General features: G+C 39.9%; 1 protein-coding gene across 1 annotated transcript in view; it reads left to right on the forward strand.

The window, feature by feature from the left end:
- The window catches only part of LOC139692396 (G-protein coupled receptor Mth2-like), a 130,536-nt gene that overhangs the window by 103,811 nt on the left and 2,842 nt on the right, over positions 1-23,883 (forward strand). The window contains exon 4 of the mRNA XM_071590563.1: positions 17,232-17,400. Coding sequence (XP_071446664.1) covers positions 17,232-17,400 — 169 coding nt within the window. The remainder of the gene's footprint in view (positions 1-17,231; positions 17,401-23,883) is intronic.

Consider the following 23,883-nt stretch of genomic DNA (forward strand, 5'->3'; position numbering starts at 1 on the left):
GAAGGCACAAATCTTGTCTCTCGTCGCATTTGGTCCGTTCAGAGAACAAATTTCCCGAAGAATGCCAGCAACTTTGATGTTTTTTATCTGTAAAAACCTTATCACTGAAAAAATTTCTTATTTGGCTGGAATTTCAACTCTATTGTTCATTTCGACTAGCTATTTTAAACAAACGCCAAGCGGCGCGACCTTCCAATCGCTGCAGATCGAGGCGTTATGACCTACTATGTGTGTCAATACAGCGGCTATTGGGCTTCCTCCACTACACGAAAACGGAGGTAACTTTCTGAGCAGCCCTTGCAAAATTGTGTGGTCTAAATTGTTGAACGTATGTGTAGATGCCTCGAATGTGTGTAATTTGCGAGTATACGCTTAAATCAAGGTCCCAATCAATTCACAACCGGTTTCATCTGGCATCCTACTTTTAAGGAAGTACTTTCGTTAAGGCTACATAATACATAATCATTGACAGGGACCGTCCAAGACCCTATATTTTGATGATATTTATGGGTCTTTTATGTCGCGGTTTATTATGGTAACATTTATGATATAAATAAATGAAACCCATGCCCATTTATCGCAGTTGTAAGTTTGCTAAGGAATTTCTAGATTTTTTGTTGCGAAAGTTACACGTTCGTTTTTAAATTCCTTTGAACTATTTTGAATGTATATCGGATAATTCTGAATCGTACATTCTCTCGAAATTGTACGTAATGTGTTTTGAAACAAAATAATTTCCCTCAAATTACTCTTTACGGACGAACTATGAAGTCTGATCAGTTGAATTGTTTGTAGCTTTAATCAACGGCCCCGCTGAGGGTGCATGTTCCTCCTGTTCACTATCATTTTCAATCCAAAGTTACTCATCACTCAATAAAGAGGTGAGGAATATACGCTGACGTTAAAATGAAGCAATAAACACAAAATCCACAGGATGCAATGCAGTTAACAACACATTATCTAACACATTATCCACAGGATGCAATGCAGTTGAGGCCTAACACAAATATTTTGAATCTGGTGTATACATTTTCTCCCCAGCATGGACTCTCTCCATCCTCACGCCTTGCATGAATTATTCATCACGGCTGCTTCAATGCCGTCGAGGAATTCGATCTCAGCAAATCAACCAGCAAAAAACTCTCGCTCTCAGTTGCGGAGAAAAGGAATAAAAAAAAAACCCCAGGTTCAATTTCTCGCACGCCCACTCTCCGACCTTGGGTCCAGGAGATTGTCCGCGATGCACTTGGCGTATCAAGGGCACTGCTCGGTTCGTGCGATCAAGTGCACCAAATGACATACCACAACTACGTCCTCTGTTTATTACTCTGGTACTTTACTGCCATTCCTGAAAGAGACTAAGTAGGATTTAAATTTTCCCCGAAACCTACTTGAGCAGCTTCAAGTGTAAAAATAGCGTTTCGGGTTACGCCGCATTGAAAATAACGTACCGTTACCCAGAATGTCCTGCCTGTATCTTCTGGTTCAAAGGCTTCTGACATGAAGATGCCAGTGGTACGGTCCGAGAAACTTTGCTGGCATTAATGCATACTTTTCTATCCGGTTTCGCCAGTTGTACTCATTTTTCTAATTACTAATTCCCGCCAAAACATAGATTCGAAGGATTACCTTGGCTACCGATTAATTTTCACTGTCACAGCAATACTGAGCCGCGGCTGATTTGCGGACGAGAGTACAAGACGAAGGATTAGAAGACACTCGCCCTCGCTTATTTACAAAAAATATATAATCTCAATGCGCCCTAATTGATAGAGCGATAAAAAGTTTGTTGGCGTATGCGCGCATTAAAAACGTGAGCATTGAGTTGCTGACTCCCAGAGCAGTTCGCAGATGCTGATAGAGCTTTTGAATTGCACGTGGTTCATATTGTGACTTAGTTTTCCTCGTGGTGCAGCTCTCACGTCCCTCGTAACCTCTTCCCCCTGCGCTGTAACGAGCGCAGCGCTTCAGTGGCGCATTGCTGAATCCACGCTCCCGCCGTCGCCTTTCGGCCTTGTCTTTTTTCTTAGAACATTCCATGAAGACGAGCGGTGCTGGTCCAAAAAGAGAATCTTCACAAAACCCCGCCAGTCGTGTGTAGGGTTTGTGTTAGGGAGCGATTCCTCGCCAGACGTGCACCACATTTATATTCTGATAAGACATTAAGGACTAATCGAGAAGTAATTCAATTAGAACTATAAAAACAGCTCTGACGAACGGCTATAGATGCATATTCAACTATCAACTCCAATCTCTAACAGCGTGCATGCATTGGAAGAGTACGAGGCATGTGGTTAGCCTTCAAGAGGCAAAGTTTCCCGTAACTAGTTGTGTGAAAATGTATAAGAGATTTGCCGCTTCACTTAAGCTATCTCGCATTCGGTCGTACGCGGCAAGTACGAGGGTGGTCTGAAAAGTTTCTGACCTCAGAAAATTTCAGAAAAAATGCCTTGTATCTTTGTTAGGTCGGAAACTTTTCAGACCACCCTCGTACATACATACTCGTATTTGGGATCCATGGGAGGAAACGTAATTTTACGGAATTGGATAAGCTCTAAAGAAAATCCGCAAAGTTTGTTCAAGATGGCTGCTAGAAGAGGGTAGCGTGACGGATAGGTTGGGATTCCCTCGATTAATCATGAGAACTTTCATTCGCGATCGCGAAGGAAGGGAATAATTTCCCCAGTCGGTCTCCTCCGGAGGAGCGACTTTTTTTTATGAAATAAAAAAATGAAAATATGAAAAAAAATGCTTCCACATAAACACATCGCGAATGTTACGTGCATCCATAAATCAGAATATTTGGGACATGAAAAATTTGATGAAAAGCACAGAAAGGAGTAATTATTCACTTAGGTTAGGTCGCATTCGGTCGTGCGGGGCAAAGAATACGGGATTAATTGGAGAAAAGGGCAATTCAGGAATTGGAAGAGGTTAAGAGAAAAGACGTTAGATTTTTCGAAAATTGCTGCGAGGAGAGAGCGGGCATGCAGGAAGAATCAGGTTGGGAGCCTCTTGATTCAGGAAAAGGGGCGAGACTTGGAATTTCAGAAAGGTGCAGGCCGCCAGATTTTCTTGCGGCACAGAGGGAATTATGATTGCACCAAATGGCATAATGGCAGATACGATCACCCGGATGAAATATGAGAGATACGGGCGCCCGAAAAAAATCAATTCAAATAATAAAATTTAATGAATTAGTGAAAATCAACGATTTACATGTTGTACGTTAGCATGTGTGTATCTACGCGAGTGGTTTTGTATATACACTTGCATATATGCAAATGAATGCCTACACTGATATTTATGTATGTATCGCTGTTGCCTTGACACCCCCCGGCACACACCCTTGCGGCATTTAACGAGTTAGTGTGTAGATGTATATAAGCTAATACCCTCTTTGGGCTAAACAAGCTGCTGGCAAAAGGGTATTAATAAAGTAGGAATTAAGCAGAACAACGGCTACGAACTAGGGTACTTCATATAAAATCTGGTCCCTGAGCATCATTATCGTGGGATTAGTGGCATTTTAAACTTGGCGGTTTTACAGTTGATCTCTATGATAGTATTTTCATCATATTTCCTATACCGTTATAAGATGGAATCAGGGAAACATTCTTAACATAATTACTTGAGAGGCATGCTCATAATTTACGCAAGAGATTAAATATATGATTTAACTTCCCACCTGTGAGTTATTCCCAACCTAGAATCGACTTATAATTAGTTTATGCAACTAATAGTTAGTTAATCGCGGGAAAGAACAGGATATATCTGTAGAAATCACTTCCGAAGACGTTACTACAATCTAGGAAAAACTTTGTCTCGCTAAATCTTGACCCAAAGCGATCCACGAAAATAATCTCGGCGTGTTAAAAACCCTCGGCGGACGCCAGGAAGTCACGTGCGCTCATTCTGCTCACCCGAGGGGATCTTGCAAACTAATATTCCACGGTCTGGGCATTTGCAGAATCCGCTCTGGATCCATCCACGAATCGTGTCGGTGGCAATTATTTTTCAAGATCCATCGTTTCGCCGGATAATGCAAATGCAATAGGTTAGACCTCACCACTGTGCATGAGCATAGGTAAGATCTATTTATTAAACTTTGCAGTGCATGTGCTTTGATCAATGCGTAGGGAGAAAGAAAGCCGAAAGTTGATTGCGGAAAAGGAATTCCGAAGGGCGGTCGACGCTCACGTGAATTGGAAGGCGTGAATTTCCCCTCTGCAAGCAGAAAGACACTCCAATGTCAACACTCATGTGAGTAACGGGAAAATGCGAATTAGTTAGGCAAACAAACCCATCATAGTCGAGCAACTGATAAAAGTCCGACTCATTTATGTAAGAAACCCTCTCCACCCTTCTAACCGCTTCAGATAATCGGTAGGTTGTCATAAATAAACTTTGTTATCAATCTTGAAAATGCCACTTCTCACGTCAGGTGAAGTTTCGTATTATTCGTGTTCTAATGCATTAAAATTCTGCGGTCACACAATTATTACTTTTCGTTTTCCCATAGCATCATTAAGGATCTCGTTTAGGTGTGCATCATTGAAGGCATTCTCATACTTCCCGTTAAAGAATCTTATGGCTAACGATGTAGCCAAGGTGTACATAGATCATATACATATACGACTAGGTACGGTTGCCGTTGTAGAACGAATTAGCATAAAGGTATATTAAGTTATAAAGAATATATAATGGGGCGGGGGTAAACCAGAGGCAGCTTGTCTGCCGAGCCTAAGGTCGATGGTTCGATTCCCGTGATCGGCACACATTTTTCAGCTCAGAAAAAAATTGTTAATGGTTTTTCGGAACGAGGCAACCACCTATTATCAGAAAAAAATACAATGATGGTATTTCGAAACGAGGTTACTAAAAAGCTGCCCTGAAACCTCGGTGAAAGGCCGCAGTTTCGCCATTACGGTGCAGACCGAGTGGGTCAGCCTGCATTAAACCAATCCTAGGATTGAAATACTAACGATGATGGTGAAGTAATAAAGTATATAAAGGCATAAAGTATCATGGGACACAATTAGCGTGACATCGGGTGTCCCACAAGGATGAGTTATTGGTCCGCTGTCGTTCCTTTTACACATTAATAACATCGTGTCCCAGGTTTCCAGTAAACTTCGCCAATTTTCTGACAATACCGTGACATGAAGGGAAATATTCTGTCATGAAGCCAGAGTATCATTAGCTATCGACCTAAATGCAATCCAAAAGTGAGGCGATGGATGGGAGCTAGAATTAAATTTGAATAAATGTGTTTCAATAAATTTTCGGAGGAAAAGTAGCTCACCCGAAAACACATATACACAGGGAACCAACATAAGACACGTGGAATCGGTAAAATACTTGGGTATTACTATAATTAAGAATATGCCCAGGGGAAAAGACATTTATGAAATTTGGGGAATAGCTAATAAAAAGTTAGGATTCATAGAAAGAAGGCTTGGGCAGGGTCGAGGAGCTTTGTTATTTCACGTTAATTAGGCCCCAACTTGAGGGTATGCTGCAAGTGTATGGGATCCTCATGAAGTAGGCTTAATTTTGGAATTAGATCGAGTGCAGTGTAGAGCAGCTAGGTTTGTGAAAAATTGCTATGCACAAGGTGGCACTGTCACGGCATTATTGGAAGAATTAGTATAGGAGCCAAATTTACTACGTTAATTTGAGGCAGGTTACTTATCTTAGAATGTTAAAGGCATATTAAAGGCCCCGACTTATAGTAACTATGGTAGATCAGATCACCAACGTAAAATCAGGGAGATTTAATGTATGTAGAATGGATAGATTTCAAATGTCGCAAAAATTGAATATGTTTTCATGAAAGTACTTTATTTCGTGTGATTAAAATTTATCGAGTGAATGATTAAACTGATATTTGTGCAGAGGTTACATAATAGCGATTGCGCATGCATGGCTAGTGACTTAAAACCCCCCGCCGCACCCCCTAGCGGCGGCTAGCGGGTTATTATGTAAGTTTCACTAAAGATTCCCATTCCTCTCTCCCTGCATACTCACATTTCTCAAGTTTCAACGCAGGTCGCATGTTTAGACACTAGAAATTTTAAGGGACTGTAGTTAAAAACTAGCACGAAGGAACTGCAGTGTACTCTCCCATTCGTTCATTTGTCTCATTTCAACCGTCCGAGGCTTTTCTGGTGTCCATTTTTTTTAAATGGGTGCTACATTGAAGAATTATTACATTGCATTACCTCCCCTATTTACGAACTCTCCAAGAATATATGGTCCCCGGAAATTTGATGTCAAGAAGTTCCTTCTATTACTTCAGCTCAGAAAGCATACTGGTAAGAATTCATATCTTGCGGAGACCTGTGATTCCTCAACCGCAATTCGAGATGGGTGAGCAGGTTCGATGTCGGGAAGAGGACGGATGCGTTTGGTGATCATACCGCGCCGTTTCTTCTTCAGATCATCGCTGCAATTTGTCTAGCGGTGGGCAGTAATAGGCACCAGTGAAGGTGAGACCCTTCCTCAGGGAAGTCTATTGAGATGACTCCAAAACAGTCCCAAAACACAGGCAGCATGACCTTCCCTTTAATCTTCGCCCCTTAGTCTTCTTGGGGGGAGGTGAGGCGCTGTGCTTTCGCTCCTGCCTCATCTCTTTGGTCTCGGGATCATATTGAGGGATCCGCAATTCATCCATCGTGATCAGGTGACCAAAACAATTCTCTTCGTCTTGCTTTAAAAGATCCAACATCTCCCTAAACAGGTCGCGCCGTGTTTGTATCTCTTGAGTCTTCAGTCGGGGAACCCAGCGTGCTGACACCTTTGACGTGTGCAGTTCTTCGTGAATGATATTCCGCGCACAAACTAGGATCAGTCTCATTCGCGATCGTTTGCATGGTTTCTCTTCGATCTAACAGGATGAAGTCCTGCACTTTCTTCACCATGACATCATCGTCCATGGGTGATGGTCTTATTCCACTTCTTGGATCGTACAAAACTTGTGGTTGTTCAAAACCTGTTTTTCTAATTTCCCATTCCTCGTAATTTCTCGTGCAATGTATTTTTGATATTTTATTATGCATTCATTTTATCATCCTATATTTATTTTAAAGACGCCGAAATGGTATTTTTAAAGGGTATTCGAGTTAACCGATTCCGAGAACAGTGATGTGGTCCCTAAATGACATTGTAGGAGAGGGCTTATTTTACAACTCGAATACATATTTTCAGTATAAATAGATGGGTTGTGAAAGAAAAGTCGCCGATTGAATTTCTCTCCTTCATAAACACTGAAACTTTGAATTGCCGAAAGCTCTCGTGTTTCAGATTATCCGCGAAAGAAGATTTATCACGTGTGTAACTGTTATCTCTGACGCCTTGCTGATACCGGGGAGTGTTTCGTGCTTTTCGAAATATCTTTTCTTGCTACGCCTTCGATCCGCCCGTTATCGAAGTTTTCCACTCTTCTGCCGTAAGAGGCAAACTGATCGCACAGCGGATGAAATCCATGATAAAACAAGCATATGGGATCGAATGGGGAATCGGGGAATAAGAAATAATAGAAATAAAATAACCTCACGGAATCTCACCAGCGGAAACACGTATTTTTTCTCATTTAGCTTTATTACTCCAATTCAAAAGTGTAGGGTAACAGAATGCAAACACTGCTCGAGACTTGAGTCTATTCTTATATATTTTGTACAAGTTCTAACTCCATACATCTTCATTTCCACGGATGAGATGTTCACTCGTATTAAGTAAATATGCAAATACCAATCCAATGATCCAAAGGAAAATAAATTAGAAGAAAATTAACGACGCCAGCGTTCTTTTCCCCAAGCTAATGAATACCCAAGCACTCGCGCCGCTGGAGCTATTTTCAGCGACACACCCTCCTGAGGGAATCTTAATGGAATGTCATCATCAATCTTAGGAGTTATGATCTCGTTTCCTTATCTGTATTTACACGTAGAATATTTAGATCTACACAATAAGCCGTAAACCGCCGAAAGGGCGTGTGGCGGGGGGTGTTAGGACACCAGGCATCCCAACGCCATGCACAACACCAATCATGACACCACTACACAAATATTAGTTTGACCATGCACTCGAAAAAAATTATTCACACGAAATAATGCAAAAATATTCAATAGCAGGCTACGTATATTAAAGTCATGCTGTAGAACTGTTAAAAATATGTCTATTAAAATACACAAAATTACATGCAGGATATCGACAAAATATATAAACCGTCAAATGTAATTATCTCCTACGCGATTGCTGTCTTATCTATTTCGATTTCGAATGAAACGAGGGAAGAACGACATTTTTCGATGTCCTTAGTTTAACTTTGGCGATCTGCGACAGTAATTCGTGTTCTGTAATATGTCTTAACACCCTTGACGACAAATACTCTCCACTACACTGGGGACTCAGTCAGCATGTGAAGTGGAATAAGGACATCAAAGTGGCATCGAATTGACCCGGGGCTTGTTTAGTATGGGATTGTTAATCACCTTGAGGATATATACGAGGCCTGTCCGGAAAGGATCCGGTGATGCAATGTTTTGTTTCAGGGTCATAGCCGTAGACCCGTGGCTCCAATTATGACCATTTTTAGAAAACCTGGGTAATTGTTTACAACTCCTCGTTGTTCTGGTTTAGGCTGTTTTTCTCAAAATATTGCACGGCTGGAATGTTTTCACGCGGACCTCGTGTTTAAGAGGTATACGTGTGTGTGTGTGTTTGTGTATATATATATATATATAATATTAGGTAATCTACCGGTTAAGGTATATTTTTGGATGGACATAAGTACTACTTAAATAATTTGTGACCCCTAGCAAAACACAACATCCTATTCTACATCAGGTCCCTCTTCAGCTCTGAGTACTTTCTTCCTCCCTTCATCCCGTCCAACATCCTTCCCTTTCCTCGTTTGCCTAACATTCTCCCCTCAATTACAGTCTTCAACATCCCGCTGCCAGTCAATACCCCCTTCATCCACTTTTCCTGCCTCCATAGGATTTCTCACAACAAACCCCTCTCCTCGCCGACCACACCAAGTACTTACTCATTTGTTTTCTTCTCTGTCCATTTCACCTTCTCCATTCTTCTCCACACCCGCTTTTTAAAAGCCACCAGTCTACGTCTATCGTCCTGCTTCAATGGCCACGTTTCCGCGCCGTACATAGCTACACTAAATATCAAAGTTTTAACGAGTCTTTTCTTAACATCCTTACTTAACGTCCCTGTTATCAATTCTCTCCTTCTTGTGAAAGCCTCTTTGCCTAGCACAATTCTCCTCCTTACGTCCCTACTACTTTGACCGTGTTGGTCCAAAACACTACCGAGATAGGTAAACTATTTTACCTGCTCTAGTTTTTGCCCTCATTCTTTAATGTTAAGCTTAGCCTTTTTCTTTCTAGAAAATCGCATAACCTTTGTTTTATTAATATTGATTCTCATCCTATACATGTTGCACTGAATTTCCAATTCACTCAGTAATGCTTGCCACCCCTTAGCTGACCGACAAACTAGAGCTTGGTCATCAGCAAACCTAACTGATAAACTAAAGCTTAACATGATGGACTGTACAGATATATATATATATATATATATATATATATATATATATATATATATATATATATATATATATATATATATATATTTGTAAAACGGTCTCTCAGGCGCCGCGCCATTCGATCAGAGTTCCTGCACGTTTCCTTCGATAAAATCGCCAGTCCGTCTCGTAGGTAAATTATCTCGTGGGGTCCTTCTTTCACACTAGAAACACACGCTCACAATTGCGAGAGGACCGCATACGACGGCTTGGAATGGCTCATTGTCCGTAACGTGCCGTTCGTGTCTTTGCTGCGGCTTAAAGGGTGCGCGGCGTTCTCTGTTGTTAGTAGTCAAATGCGGTGCGCTTTGCTCACGTCATGATGATTGGATGGTTAGCATAGGACTCGAGGGCAAAAATAGGATCTTCTCTTTTTCGTACATTACTCCCACGTTTTCATTGGCGTGATTTGCCACACATATGATGCCGATGCGAGCGACGATACATGTGGAATTATGGTTCGAGTGACGCGGATTTTAATAGTTTTAATAATAATGATAGTAGTATTAAAATAATGACCGGGGATAAATTGAGACTAATCAATTCCTCTTTTAATATTTTACCATCTCATTATTAAATGCAACGGATAATCATATTTTTACATTTATTTAATACTCGTATGTATAAGATAAATAATAATAATAATATTTTTACCTTCTCAATCCTCCGTCAGTTTTTTATCACTCTAATCAAAAAGTTCAATCTCCACTATTATATGATATCCACATATTCATGCATTTAAACAGCAAATTTATGGCCTTTCAAACCTATTACCCGAATGTTTCGTCTCGCTATTACATTTCGCCTGATTGTGTAGTGAGGAGGATATCGGCAAACAAGACAACTTTGATGCTGATTGATTCCTTACGTGAATATATGCGAGTAAATTCTGCATTCAAAGTTAAAATTTGTGCTTTAACGGTTGATATTGAAACAAAGCGATAGACCTAGCGGTTTCTTGGATTAAATGGACGATCGTGTCGGACTTGCTGTGGAGACTTCAACGCTGGACTCTACGTCTGTTGCGAACTTAAATTCAACTCCTCCATGTCTCTTTGGCTGATGATTTCTTCATAATTAGAAAATAACAGAGACGCCGTCATGCATTGAAATATTTAGTCATTGCCCATTGATACATGCGTTATTTTTGTCTTAATAACCTTTTGAATAGGTTTATAAATAAGGTTTACCTTGGTTTCGCTACTCATGCAACCCAATAATCATAAATTTATCTTTGGCCTCAAAATTCTTGAAATTTATTTTAATATTAATTCATTATGAATACAGTATCCTGATGTTGTGCACATATTAACCATAACACTATATCGTCTTCAATTGGAGTAAATATCTCTGAAGACAAAACAATGTCTTATTCATCGTTTTCATTATTAACATTAAATAATTCCAAAAATGACTGCATCTACAAACATAAAGACTATGCTCCATATAGAGATGCGCCCACTAAACTCCAGTTTTAGATTAGTATATGTTCACAGATCCATGGTTTCCACAACTCTCACGATTCATTGAGAACCGTATAGAGCGTAGGGTTGGTAAAAATACGCCTTCACTACCAGGCTGACAAAATATTTTACTCCGAATTTTTTTAAATATTAAATACTGTCTCTAAAATCCGTGCCTCCATCGGGTATCCATATCCACATCTCTCGCATCTGTCATGGTAAAGAAGTGGAATTCCCAGCGACAGGAAATGTACGAGGTCTGTTCAAAAAGTCCCCGAACCTTTTGAAGACCACACCTCCAGTTGGTTATTTTTTTAATCGCTAGAAGGAGTTGTGTGCGCGAAAAAGTCTCAAACAACGGCCTTCAACCACTTTGTAGCTATATTGTTTTATCGACTGGTTACAACCGCTTATGTGAAGGGGTGTTCGTGGAGTGAGGTGAAAAAATAGGATCCGCGGAAATGAGCTCTTTGAAGGAGCAGCGTTGTCCTGTGATATTTTGCATGAAAATCTGAAAATCCCTCTCGGAAACTTTTGAGTTGATTACCAAGGCATTATGGTGAGGATGCTATAAAACTTACCACGTGTTATGATTGCTTGACTTGGTTCAAAAAGGGGCGGTAGACGATTTCGTTGGTGCAAATCCACATTTGACTGTTCTGGGAGCTTGCAGAAGAGTGTGGCGTCTCCATTGATTCGTGTTATGAAATCCTGACGTAAAAATTGAAGATGCATCGAGTCGCCACCAAATTAAAGCCTCGCCTGATGACAAGAGAGGAGAAATAACATCGAGTTCGAGTGTCTGTCAGGAACTATTTGATCGAGCCAAAGAGGATGAAAACTTCTTTTCCAGGATCATAACAAGTGACGAGTCATGTGTTTATCGATATGACATCGAAACAAAAGTGCAATCTTCACAATGGATTGGTAAAACATTCCTCCACCCCAAAAAATCTCGAATATCGAGGTGATGGAGGCTTTCTTTTCGATGCAAACGGAGTTGAGCATCACGAATACCTTCCCAAAGGCCAGACAGTCAACACCGGAGTATCCGCTGGGGGTTATGAAACACCTGAGAGCGAATAAGGCGAAAACCGCTCGAACTTTGAAGGAGAGGCGAGTGGTTTTTTCACCACTGCAACGCTCCGGCTTATACGTCGCTGAGAGCTCCTCTATACTGGGACAGGTCAAGCAGAACTGAAATGCAAGAATGGTAAATATTGGTTGAGTCCTTATTACACTAATTCCCAAATGGCATGATTTAATCGGGGTGCTGTGGGAAACCCTCGCCAATATCACCGATCCAAAAATTTCGTTCGTTTTCGTGCGTCGACTTTTTCTTACTTAAGCATCGTTTTTTATTGTCACTATTTAAAAATAGCCACATATCTTCCCATTGAGAGTCGAGTTCTTTCAGGATTTGATAAAACTGTAGGAGGTCAGTGGATGAAAATAAAAGCTTGGAGGCATTTGCTGAAAAACATGGCAATGATAACATTAGGAAAAAGACCAGAGACTTCTCGGTACCCCTTACCTTGGAATTTGAGTTAACCAGAGCTATTAGCGCAATGGGCCCCTCTTTTGGTATTAGCTGATAGCTGCTCCTCAGGTCGAGATAACTTAAGTGGCTCATGGCTTGCTTCCGGCTTCTGACCCAAGGTCGGCGAGGGAAACCAGTTTACATTTGTTTTGAAACGTCTCTGTAGTATTTTCCTACTTACGAAGAGAGAGAAAGTGAAGAATGGCCAAAGGCTCTTGACCTATACTGAACCTTTCCCTCACCCCTCCTTATTTTCTTGTTTTTTTTTTAAAGTCGCGAGGCGGCAATCGCTACTCCTCTGTCTACGAGTATCTACTCCTCAAAGGTTGTCATATTTTGTTTCATTATGGTGCTTTTCCTTTTGCAAAATCCTATGACTGTGCATATCAAATTTTCGGTCACTATTTATTTAAAATTTTTATTTTTGTTATTCTGTATGAGTTATCAATAAAAAATCGTCGCGCGGGGAAAAAATACATAACCATCCACATCTTACACCAAGCACAAGTCTTGACATTAGTCTCATGATTCAGTGTTTTCCTGCTCGTAGATATTATACGAGTACGATATTACAATATAATTCTACATGTGCGTAATACCCCGTAAGCCACCACAAGGGCGTGTGGCACAGGGTGATTGGGCCCTACCCGTTATTAATTATAGAGATACGACTAAAATTATTTCTTTATCTAGTAGAAAGGAGACATCTAAAATGCCCTTTTTTCCTCGTACCATTAGAGATCAAAATAGACATGGCAGCAATCGCGAAGGAGTTAATTAGATTTGACACTCTATATATTTGCCGATATCCTGCATGTTATTTTTTGTACTTTAATAGACCCATATTTTTGATAGTTCTCCCGCCTGATTTAAATATACGTATACTGTTATTGAATAATTCTGAACGTCTTCAGAATTTAGAATTTGTCCCAAGCAAACTTAAGAGATTCAATCTAAAAATTAATCTTCGTTTTTGGAGGGAATCCCATCCCAAATATTTCAACAATTTTGTCACATTTAAATGAACGATAGAAATTTTTTTATCCTTGCCTTTCGGCTGCTTATGTTGTTCACCTGGGGTCCAGATGAACCGCGTTTGGTTGCTTTGTTAGGTTTCCCGGGGTTGGAATACCCCCGTGACCGTAGAAGGCTTGGAATCTGCGACTCGAGTGTGAGTGGGCGGGCGCATCGCACGCCGGGCTATCCGGGAGCATTTCGTGCGTGAAGTGTGGGAGCTTGGCTATGTCAAGGACGAATCTACGAAGACTTTCTCTGGAGTGCTAACGGTTTTGTTTCCCGCGAAGAAGAAAGCTTGTCGGACGTCTTCGGGAGCTTAGTCAAAGATTGCATGCGGTGTGTCGTAACAAGTCCTGGAAGTTTTCCTACTCCTTCAAGCAGTTGAATTGTTGATTCTTAGAAACGGTCGTATTCTATGAACTGGGTATTCATCATTTCATGGGGGACATCATTGTTTTCCAGATACGCTAAAGTCGACGAGACATATGCAGATATTATATTCTGATTATAATCACCAGTGATGATAATTCTACATCCTCGCAAGCCGCCGCAAGGGCGTTTGGCGGGGGGTGTTAGGTCACGTGATTTGAAGGGAATTGCGTAGATGTAGATGTATTAAATCTCCAAACCAGTCAACACAAGGTTTCATACAGACTCGACGATGTTTTAAGATACCTTGTACTTGTGGAAGTAGTGGAGAAGAAGCGAAATGGCTGGAGTTATAACACCCCCTGCCCCACATCCTTGCAACGGCTTGCGATTCATTGTGTAGATACTGCTACACTTGCACGCAAGAAAGATATAAACCACATTAATCTAAAGTTTAGAGTTGTCTTTCTACCTTATTGACGAAAAGAACAATTTCCTAAAGCAGCATTTGCAACTTTTTACGTTTATTTTTCATGGGCCTGCAATGGAAATGGCTTAAGTTAAATGTTTACAATTATGACCATTCATTCACGAAGGAATCTGATATTACAAATATCTGAATGGCATTAATAAATTTGGTTTACAATCAGTAGTTCTAATTAACATTTTTCACGGATTACCTTAAAGGCAATCTTACTGACCCGGTACAATTCTATGAGGACACGTAATAATATTTACTTCTACAAAATACCCGGTTAAGTCACCGCAAGGGCGTGTATCGCGGGTCACCAGTCATACACGCAAAATCCCAATCATGACACCTCTGCACGAATATTAGTTTGGCTATGCACTGGAACAAAGTTAATCACACGAAAGAATGTCCTTACGTGCATTTAAAGTATTGCATTGGGCGATGAGAAATTTAAAAGGAAGTAGAGTAGCCACAAAAGAAAAAGCATATAAGGTACTGGTTATCCCTATCCTAGAATACTCCTCCATAGTATGGGACTACAGCCACTGGGTAATAAACTTCATTGTAGTCATTAAAATATTGTTTGTATGTGATGTGGAAGTTTGTTTGTATGTGATGTGGAAGTGTCATTGTATGTAAGAATATTTTGTCTCTTATCTGTTTTTATAGTGCGTGTATGTATGTAATTTTCGTTGTAAGAGTTATCTTTGACCAAACATGACCGTTGCCACCAGAAAAATCGCCTAATTACAACGTAACTGTAAAATAAATACTAAATAAATAAATAAATAATATTCAATAACAGTATACGTATATTTAAATCAGGCGGGAGAACTATCAAAAATATGGGTCTATTAAAGTACAAAAAATAACATGCAGGATATCGGCAAATATATAGTGTCAAATCTAATTAACTCCTTCGCGATTGCTGCCATGTCTATTTTGATCTCTAATGGTACGAGGAAAAAAGGGCATTTTAGATGTCTTCTTTCTACTAGATAAAGAAATAATTTTAGTCGTATCTCTATAATTAATAACGGGTAGGGCCCAATCACCCTGTGCCACACGCCCTTGTGGTGGCTTACGGGGTATTACGCACATGTAGAATTATATTGTAATATCGTACTCGTATAATATCTACGAGCAGGAAAACACTGAATCATGAGACTAATGTCAAGACTTGTGCTTGGTGTAAGATGTGGATGGTTATGTATTTTTCCCCGCGCGACGATTTTTTATTGATAACTCATACAGAATAACAAAAATAAAAATTTTAAATAAATAGTGACCGAAAATTTGATATGCACAGTCATAGGATTTTGCAAAAGGAAAAGCACCATAATGAAACAAAATATGACAACCTTTGAGGAGTAGATACTCGTATTAGATTAACACTTAATTTAGATAAATGTTCAGTTTTAAAATTTTGGATCAAAGGAAGCGAGGAACAGGATTCAAACTACGAAATAGAGGGTTCAGTACTGACTACGGCCAGTCAAGTTAAATATTTGGGGGTAGTTCTAACACCACGCCTTTCATGGGGTGCACATATCAGGACAATATGCGGATCAACTTTAAAGAAACTTGGCTTCATAAAACGGGTGGTGGGGAAATGTAATGAAAAAGTTAAAGAGAGGTTTTATTTTGCTCTAGTTAGACCTCATTTGGAATATGCCGCAAGTATTTGGGATCCTTGGGAGAAAATTTGGCAAAAAGAATTAGATAAAGTCCAGAGAAAATCCGCTAGATTTGTTAAAATTGTTATGATAAGAACACAAGTGTGACAGGTCTCTTAGGGGAATGAGGCTGGGAATCACTTGAAGTGCGGAGAGAACAAGCGAGACTTAGACTTTTAGAAAGGTTCAGAACAGACGAGTTTAACTATGACACTGAAGGAATTATAATGGCCCCACACTACTTAGGTAGATCAGACCACAAAGATAAAATAAGGGCGATAAATTCCAGTACAGATAGATACAAATACTCATTCTTTCCCCAAAAAATCAGAAATCATAAAAGTGAGAAACCGAAGACACTTTAGGAATATTAAAAACATTGAATTTACAAGTCGGAACAAAATTAAAAATTGCAAAGCTGTTAGGTATACTTTCAGGTGAATGTGTTTTTAAGATGTAGATTGAGTGTTTGCATGTGTGTGGGGTGTAAGTGTTTATGCACGTATGTATGCCATGTTTTTTCTTGTGGATATGTGATTTTGTGGTTATTGCATGCGGTTTTTTTTCTTTTCTAAATTACGGGTGGTGTCCTAACACCCCCCGCCACACGCCCTTGCGGCGGCTTTCGGGGTATTTAGTAGATGTAGATGTACAGGTATATTATCTATTTTGTCTTTGCAACATTTTTCACTTCTATCATATATGTATATTAAACCATGCAGTATGCATAATGTATTATTTTAAATGTAAATAACAGTTACTACATTTAGTGTTTAACTCAAGCTGTCCATTAAGTTTTCAGGACGATCCTGTATTTGCACTCTTACTTTTCAGTATCAAATGGTAAAAAGTGAATGCAAAACTTACGGCATTCCATTGTATAATTTGCTCATCGCATAAATTGAAGGGATCCCATTACTTATGCAACGGAATGTCTTTAAAAGTATTTCGTGATCGTAATTTTTATTCGAGCCCGCTGTCTTTGGGTCCATAGATTGGCATGCTAGCCACCAGATCAACGTTCCCTGTCCAAACCCAGCGTGGGATGCTGGAGAATGAAAAGTTTTAAAGTTTATAATCTGCTTTTCAGGCAAAATGGAGACTTTCGCGTACTTCTTCGGCCCGATCGCTGTGCTGGTCCTCTGCAATGTCGTCCTCTTCATCGTCACCGCAATCAAATTGATCCAGTTGAAGCGAGAGACGGCCATGCTGAAGAAGGGCGACAGCAGGAGGCACGACGATAGGGACGAGAGAAACAGGTAATCTACATTCTGCACAAAACCCCGCAAGGTTCCACAAGGTCATGAGGCCGAGGCTTACAGGACACCGGCCTATTGTGCATGAACCTGCGACTGCATGACCCTACCCTACAAGCCACCGCCGGGACGTGTGGCAGGGGGTTATTCCCCACTGTACATACTAAAACACCAATATTAAGTGTTGCTCGATTTTTAGCCACCGAAAACTCTGTCAAGTGGAAAAAATGCTTATTAGCAACATACAACACTGTCGCCAAATGCAAAATATTTCTCAACGCATTAGAAACTAGCTGTTAGCGCCATGAAAGACAAATCGATAAAGATTTTGACAAAAATAATGACGACGCGTTAGGGTTACTTAGAGTGAAATACCTTCCCCTCGACGCGATCGTTTGCAGTCATTCTGATTATTCCTTCCTTCCTCAGTCATTCACGGGAAAAATGACATCTGAAATCTGTTGGTTCCACATATGATTCTATGATCATATTGTTATGATATCTCAGGTACATCTACATCAACATAATACCCCGCAAGCCGCCGCAAGGTCGTGTGGCGGGGGGTGTTAGGACATCACCCGTAAACTAGAATAAAACCACATGCAAAACCAAATCATGTTACCTCTTCACAAATATTAGTTTGTTCATGCACTCGGAAAGCCTTAAACACACGATATAAAGAAATTATGTACTGTATGTATTTAATAACAGGATACGTACATTCAAATCGGGCTGTAAAACTATTTAAAAGATGGTTTTATTAAATGAAAAGAATTACATGCAGGAAGAAACATGTAAGATATCGACAAATATATAAACAATACTATAACCTACTAATCTCCTACGCGATTTCTGTCATATCCGTCATGATCTCTAATGGTTCGAGGAAAACACGACACTTGAAATCTATCCGTTCTACTATTAATCTCCCTGATTTTACGTGAGTCACATGATCTACCATTGTGAGTGTGGCCCTGTAATATGCCCTTAACATCCTCAGATAATTAACCTGTCTCAAATTTACGGAGTAAATTTAACCGGTTTTTAATCCTACGGTCAACTAGTGGTCAACTCCCATCCTAATTCTTCCAATAGTGTCGCGACACTGCTACCTGGTTCATAACAACTTTTCACAAGCCTAGATGCCCTTCGATGCAGGAACCATAACTTTTTATTAGCTATTCCCCATATTTCACGAATGTGTTTCCCCCTGGATATATCCGTAGTTATCGTTCCACCCAAGTATTTTCCCGATTCCACGTGTGTGATGTTGGCTCCCTGCGCAGTGTAAGTGTTTTATGGTTAAGTGCTTTTCCTCCTAAAATTATCGAAACGTATTTATTCAAATTTAATCCCGATGGGTTTAATAATATACTTTCAATTTTATCACAAGATGCCTGCTATCAATGAATGCAAGATATTTATTCCGTAATGTAGCTATATGATATATATATATATATATATATATATATATATATATATATATATATATATCTATATATATATATATATACATACGGACTCACGGACGTGAATAATAATGTATAACACTTAGCACTAGTGGACACAGACAAAAACACACAAAAAAGAGACTCACTATTTTTCGAATTTTCGGTGGTCGTGAGAACTGACGTCAGTCCTCTTTTTTGTGTTTTTGTCTGTGTCCACTAGTGCTAAGTGTTGTACATTATATATATATATATATATAACTAATTAGCTTTATTTATTACTTTTTACTTTCACTGTAATTGCGCGTCATCGTTATCAGGGGCTTTCCCACACTATGACAGGGATATTCGTTCTACTGCTAAACTAAAAATGTTTGGGTCTATGCTTGGGTCTAATGACTTTCCAAATTACATTTAAACTCTATGAAATGGTTCACGAAAGGAGATTACCCACCAAGGAATTTTTAAAAACTTTGCCATTTCACCGACTGTGCTCTAAATAACCGCAGTAATTCTCATTCGTGCTTGACCGGACTGGGCATTTCAGTGGAAAAAGCAGATTCCTGTTTGGAAACGCGAGCAAATTGCCGATGAAAGCAAGCTTTCGATGGCCCCGCGAGTGCGGAGGAAGAGTAAGGGATGCGGTAATGTAGCGCCGAGATCCCCTCCTCGGCCTCTTTCCATAGGCTCACCACAGCACGTGCTTGGCAGACTTTCAAAAGCAGGAATGTTGCCACTAGTATTATTGCATGGGTCGTCCGCGAGACACCGAGCTTACGAAATGGACGGCGGGACGGGATCTCCGTAAACACATTAGAACGGGGTTTTCACAGAGAGGGGAAAACCTTCCAGGAACGCGTAATCACTTCAGTTCGAAATTTTACTACTATTCCGGGAATAATTACCGAGAGAATGATGCAGCGAGTATTTAATATATTTATGCATGTATGCAATAAAATGAAAGAGGAGGGCAAAACCTGAAGCAGGTGGACCAGTTTACATGTCTTCGGAGTGTCTGGGACCAAGATGCTCTCAGTAGCAGTGGTATAAGGAGAAGAATTGCGTTAGACAAGAAATCGTTTTTTCAAGTTAGCAGTGTTAGACTGACAGTAATGGTAGCATACAGCATTTCTGAAATGAATAGTACATTGTTTTTGTGAAGCATTTCTTGACTCGTTTATGGAAGAGAGATTGCTGAATCATGGACCATTCCGAATCCGATTTCAGCATTTATCTCGTCAACCCAATGTAGTCCGTTGCACTTTCGAATATTTCGCAAGATCCCTTTACGTGTTTCATTATGTTTTTATTGTTCCATCTGTATTATTATTTAAACTATAATTGTAGTTATAATCCTCTTGCATTTTCGTTTTTTGGTGATTTACGAGGAGAGGAAAAGCGATTCCGGCGCAAGTAACGACCCAGTGTTTCCCGGGCAGAATTAGTCTACCAGCCCGAAGCAGTGGTTTTAACATTCATGGCATGGCTATATATAATGTTCAGCCAAGAGAGAACAAAAGAAAGGTGATGAGATGGAGAAAAAGATTTGCGATTCCTAAGAGTGTGATTGGGAGTAATGGGCTAGTGGGGATCAGGAGGGAGAGAGTTTGGGGAATAGATCGCGCAATTAAGGTAAGAACCAGCCTACCGTTTTTTAAGCCACCAAAGAACCCCAAGAGCATATAAGGAGAACGTATGACGCAAGAATCTATTTCCTACCTTTCACAACCCTGAATCCACTTCCCAGAGTTTCTAAGGACTAAGTCACTACGCTTAACTACCTTAGGTCAGCTTCACTCTTTCCTAAAAGCTTCAGTTAATTCACGAACCGGGGTAGGGTTAATAATTGTTCCGCTATTATTTTCGCCAATTTTTTCTGGACGAGACTCTCTCTCCAAGAGGCGGTGACAGTCGCTTTGTGCCTCTCTTCTCTGTTCGCAAGGAGGTTGCTTCGAGATGCCAAGTATACATTATTCTGATAAAGTTTCCCTCCTTTGTATCCCTATGTGCACTCTACCAAAAGGCAATGATAAAATTCGACCTTCCCTTGATAGTACTCATAGATATTGGTTATGAAACTCCAAGATTCTACGTACAAATGCTCTTGTGGCATGCTCTTGAGGACTTCGTACCACGAAAAGAATTATGGATCAATGGTGAAGGATTACAAGACCTGCTCTCGGAAAACTGAAAACATGTGTCGACTCATGTAAGGGTTGTAATATTTGTAACATAGCAGAGTGTTATATTTTGTGCTGTTCATTAATTCCTGTGGAAAAACATCCAAAATCTCATACTTTTAAAAATTTGGCGCCTCAGAACTAGTCTAAAATAAGCTTTAAGAGTACTTTTGAAAAATTAATGGCAGCCCCGTAGTGCTTGAAAACAGTATTGAATGAAGAATACAATGTATCTTTCCACTGTCCTTTATTTGCGTACAACCGGTTTCAACGCTGAAGCGTCATCACCAGGCACTTACCTGATGACGCTTGAGGGTTGAAACCGGTTGTACGTGAATAAAGGACAGTGGAAAGATACACTGTATTCTTCATTTAATTAACATGAATTTCCACAAAGTTGAGCCGGGAACAATTGAATATCTTGAAAACAGTATTTATTTTTTAACTGTTCACTAACAATGCAGGAATGGAAGTTACTTAAACTTCATTAACTATCATCAATGCATGAACTCGGGTGACACATTTGATAACTGCAGTCACCTTTGACCCAACCTCCTTAAGGAAATCTCGATGCTACTGAAGTTTAAGTGACCAGCTTCAGGAAACATAGGGTGGACAATGTACGAGGATAGACTGAAATTTAATGCACAAGTACACATTCTTGGAGACCTCAGACAAAAACAAATAGCAAGATCGGGAAGTAAGTAAATTCAAGTACAATTCTTAAGTTTCAAAATCATGGATTTATTTTTCAACATAGTATGTCACCGTTGTTAAGGCAAATGCATCCCTCCCAACGCGTAACGAGTTTTTTTCATTCCGTCACTGAAAAACCCTTCCGACTTTTCTCGAATCCAGGACTTGGCAGCTGCCTTCACCTCATCGTCCGAGGTGTAATGATTACCCTTGAGGTGTCTCTTGAGTTGAGGAAAAAAATCGGGGAATGAGGAGGGTGTGGAATTGGGGTTCAAATTTCATGTTTCTCAGAGCCTCTCCAGTTGCGCGCGAGGTGTATGGACGAGCGCCGTCATGTTGCAAGATTATTGGCGCCAGGCGCCACTTTAACACTACAAACTCGACCAATATGGTTTTCGATACGCTTTTGAGTGATTCGCCGGTCATTTTGAATCGAATCTTCGACGATTTTGCGATGTTTATCGTCTGTAGCAGTGATCGGACGTCCGCTACGTGTTTCATCAACAATTATGGCTTTTCGGAGGTCGCAACCACGAAATTCTACTACCCATCGATTTGCCGTAGACCTATCAACAGCGTCGTTACCATAAACAGCCTTTAAACGACGATCATTCTCAGTAGGAGTCGCATTTTAAGTCACGCTGTTTAACTCGCGTTGACATAACACTAGAACAACTCTCTCCGTACTTCCGCTTCCCGAAATACACTGGATGAATATAATGGCCTCAAAGTTACACATGCGTATTGAAGGGAAATGTTACTTCCACAAGTCACAAGGAGTGCTTCTGAAGGTCATTTTATTTGTGGCCTTCAAGCATTAGTTTTCAGCCTACATCAGGAGACGGAGACAAAAAGTGTGTTTTTTCAACTGTAGTTGTTTGCTCGATAACTTATGTGAACAAATGTTTGATAGTTTTTTTCTCGCATCCTGTCTGGATAAACCGGTATTAGATATAGATTGAGAAATTGGGTGGAAAAAACCAAGCGTATTTCAGTATGGAAAAAATCGTGAACTTCCACTAAGTGACTTGTAACTGCTTGTTTCGCTTTTACTCCAATCTCTTAACTGCTTTGGCCACTAAATGTTTGCGGGAGAAATGATGCCTTATACATGTTGGTTGGTCAATCTCGTAACTACTGTTTTTGTAACTTTCTTCATCTACGACTTGCTGTTAGTTTTCTGATAGAAGTTTAATTTGTTTGACCATTTTATCTCTTCGAGGTTGTGAAAGATATAATTGTTTGCAGAAGTTATATGTGGATAGCAAGTGTCATTACAACCCTATTTTAATAAAATGATATCTTCTCAGTTGGCTTTGAGTACTTTATACTCACTCACGCATCTAGCATCATTAAAACGCTGTTACTTCACTTTAACGAAAAGAAATGTGTTGAAATGATATAGTTTCTGTTGTTTTTTTCCTGAAGCTTGTGCGCAGAGACTATATTGTCACAATTTAAAACCTTATATACGACTTCATTCATTGGATTCGCTGAAAGGCTCAGCATATATTCGACTGTCTAGCTTAATTAGCTCCGCTTGCAAATGATTCGTGATTTTCACTGATTAAAATGGTGCTCAACTTTATTTATCTCTCTCTATAAGGCTTTACAACTTCTCGGCCACGCCCCGAACATCCTAGAAACACCAAGCTGCGCTGACGTGACTGAAAAGTGACATGACAAATGAACCATGTATCTGCGCGTCATCGAGCAAAATATGAGTACGGTCTTTGAAAGTGATTCTTTATAATTTTTTAACTCTATTATTTCTGCGAAACTCTTCATTATCAAATATAATTACGGCAGTTCCAGCTTATTAATTGAGAATGACGAAAGCCATTCTCAATTAATAAGCTGGAACAAGCTCATTACAATACAAATCCCATTTTAACCAGCCAGAAATAACGAACATTTTTCCAATCACTAACTTCAGGAAGTTTCATTAACAATTTTACTTGAATTTTTTACTATTGCAGTGATGAACATGTGTCGCTACGTACTTAGACTTTTTCGGGCAACTTAAAGGTTTATTATCCGTAGTCATAGACGCCCGAATTTAGAACCGATAATTAAATAGCATCTCGACGATTTACTTTTCTCATTGCATTTTCTTCTTATTTGTTGACGCAAGGCGCTTACCTGGTGAGTAGATTGTGGAT

This window comes from Hetaerina americana, unplaced genomic scaffold (genome assembly GCF_022747635.1).
Source record: "Hetaerina americana unplaced genomic scaffold, ioHetAmer1.1.p SCAF_4, whole genome shotgun sequence".
NCBI lineage: Eukaryota > Metazoa > Arthropoda > Insecta > Odonata > Calopterygidae > Hetaerina > Hetaerina americana.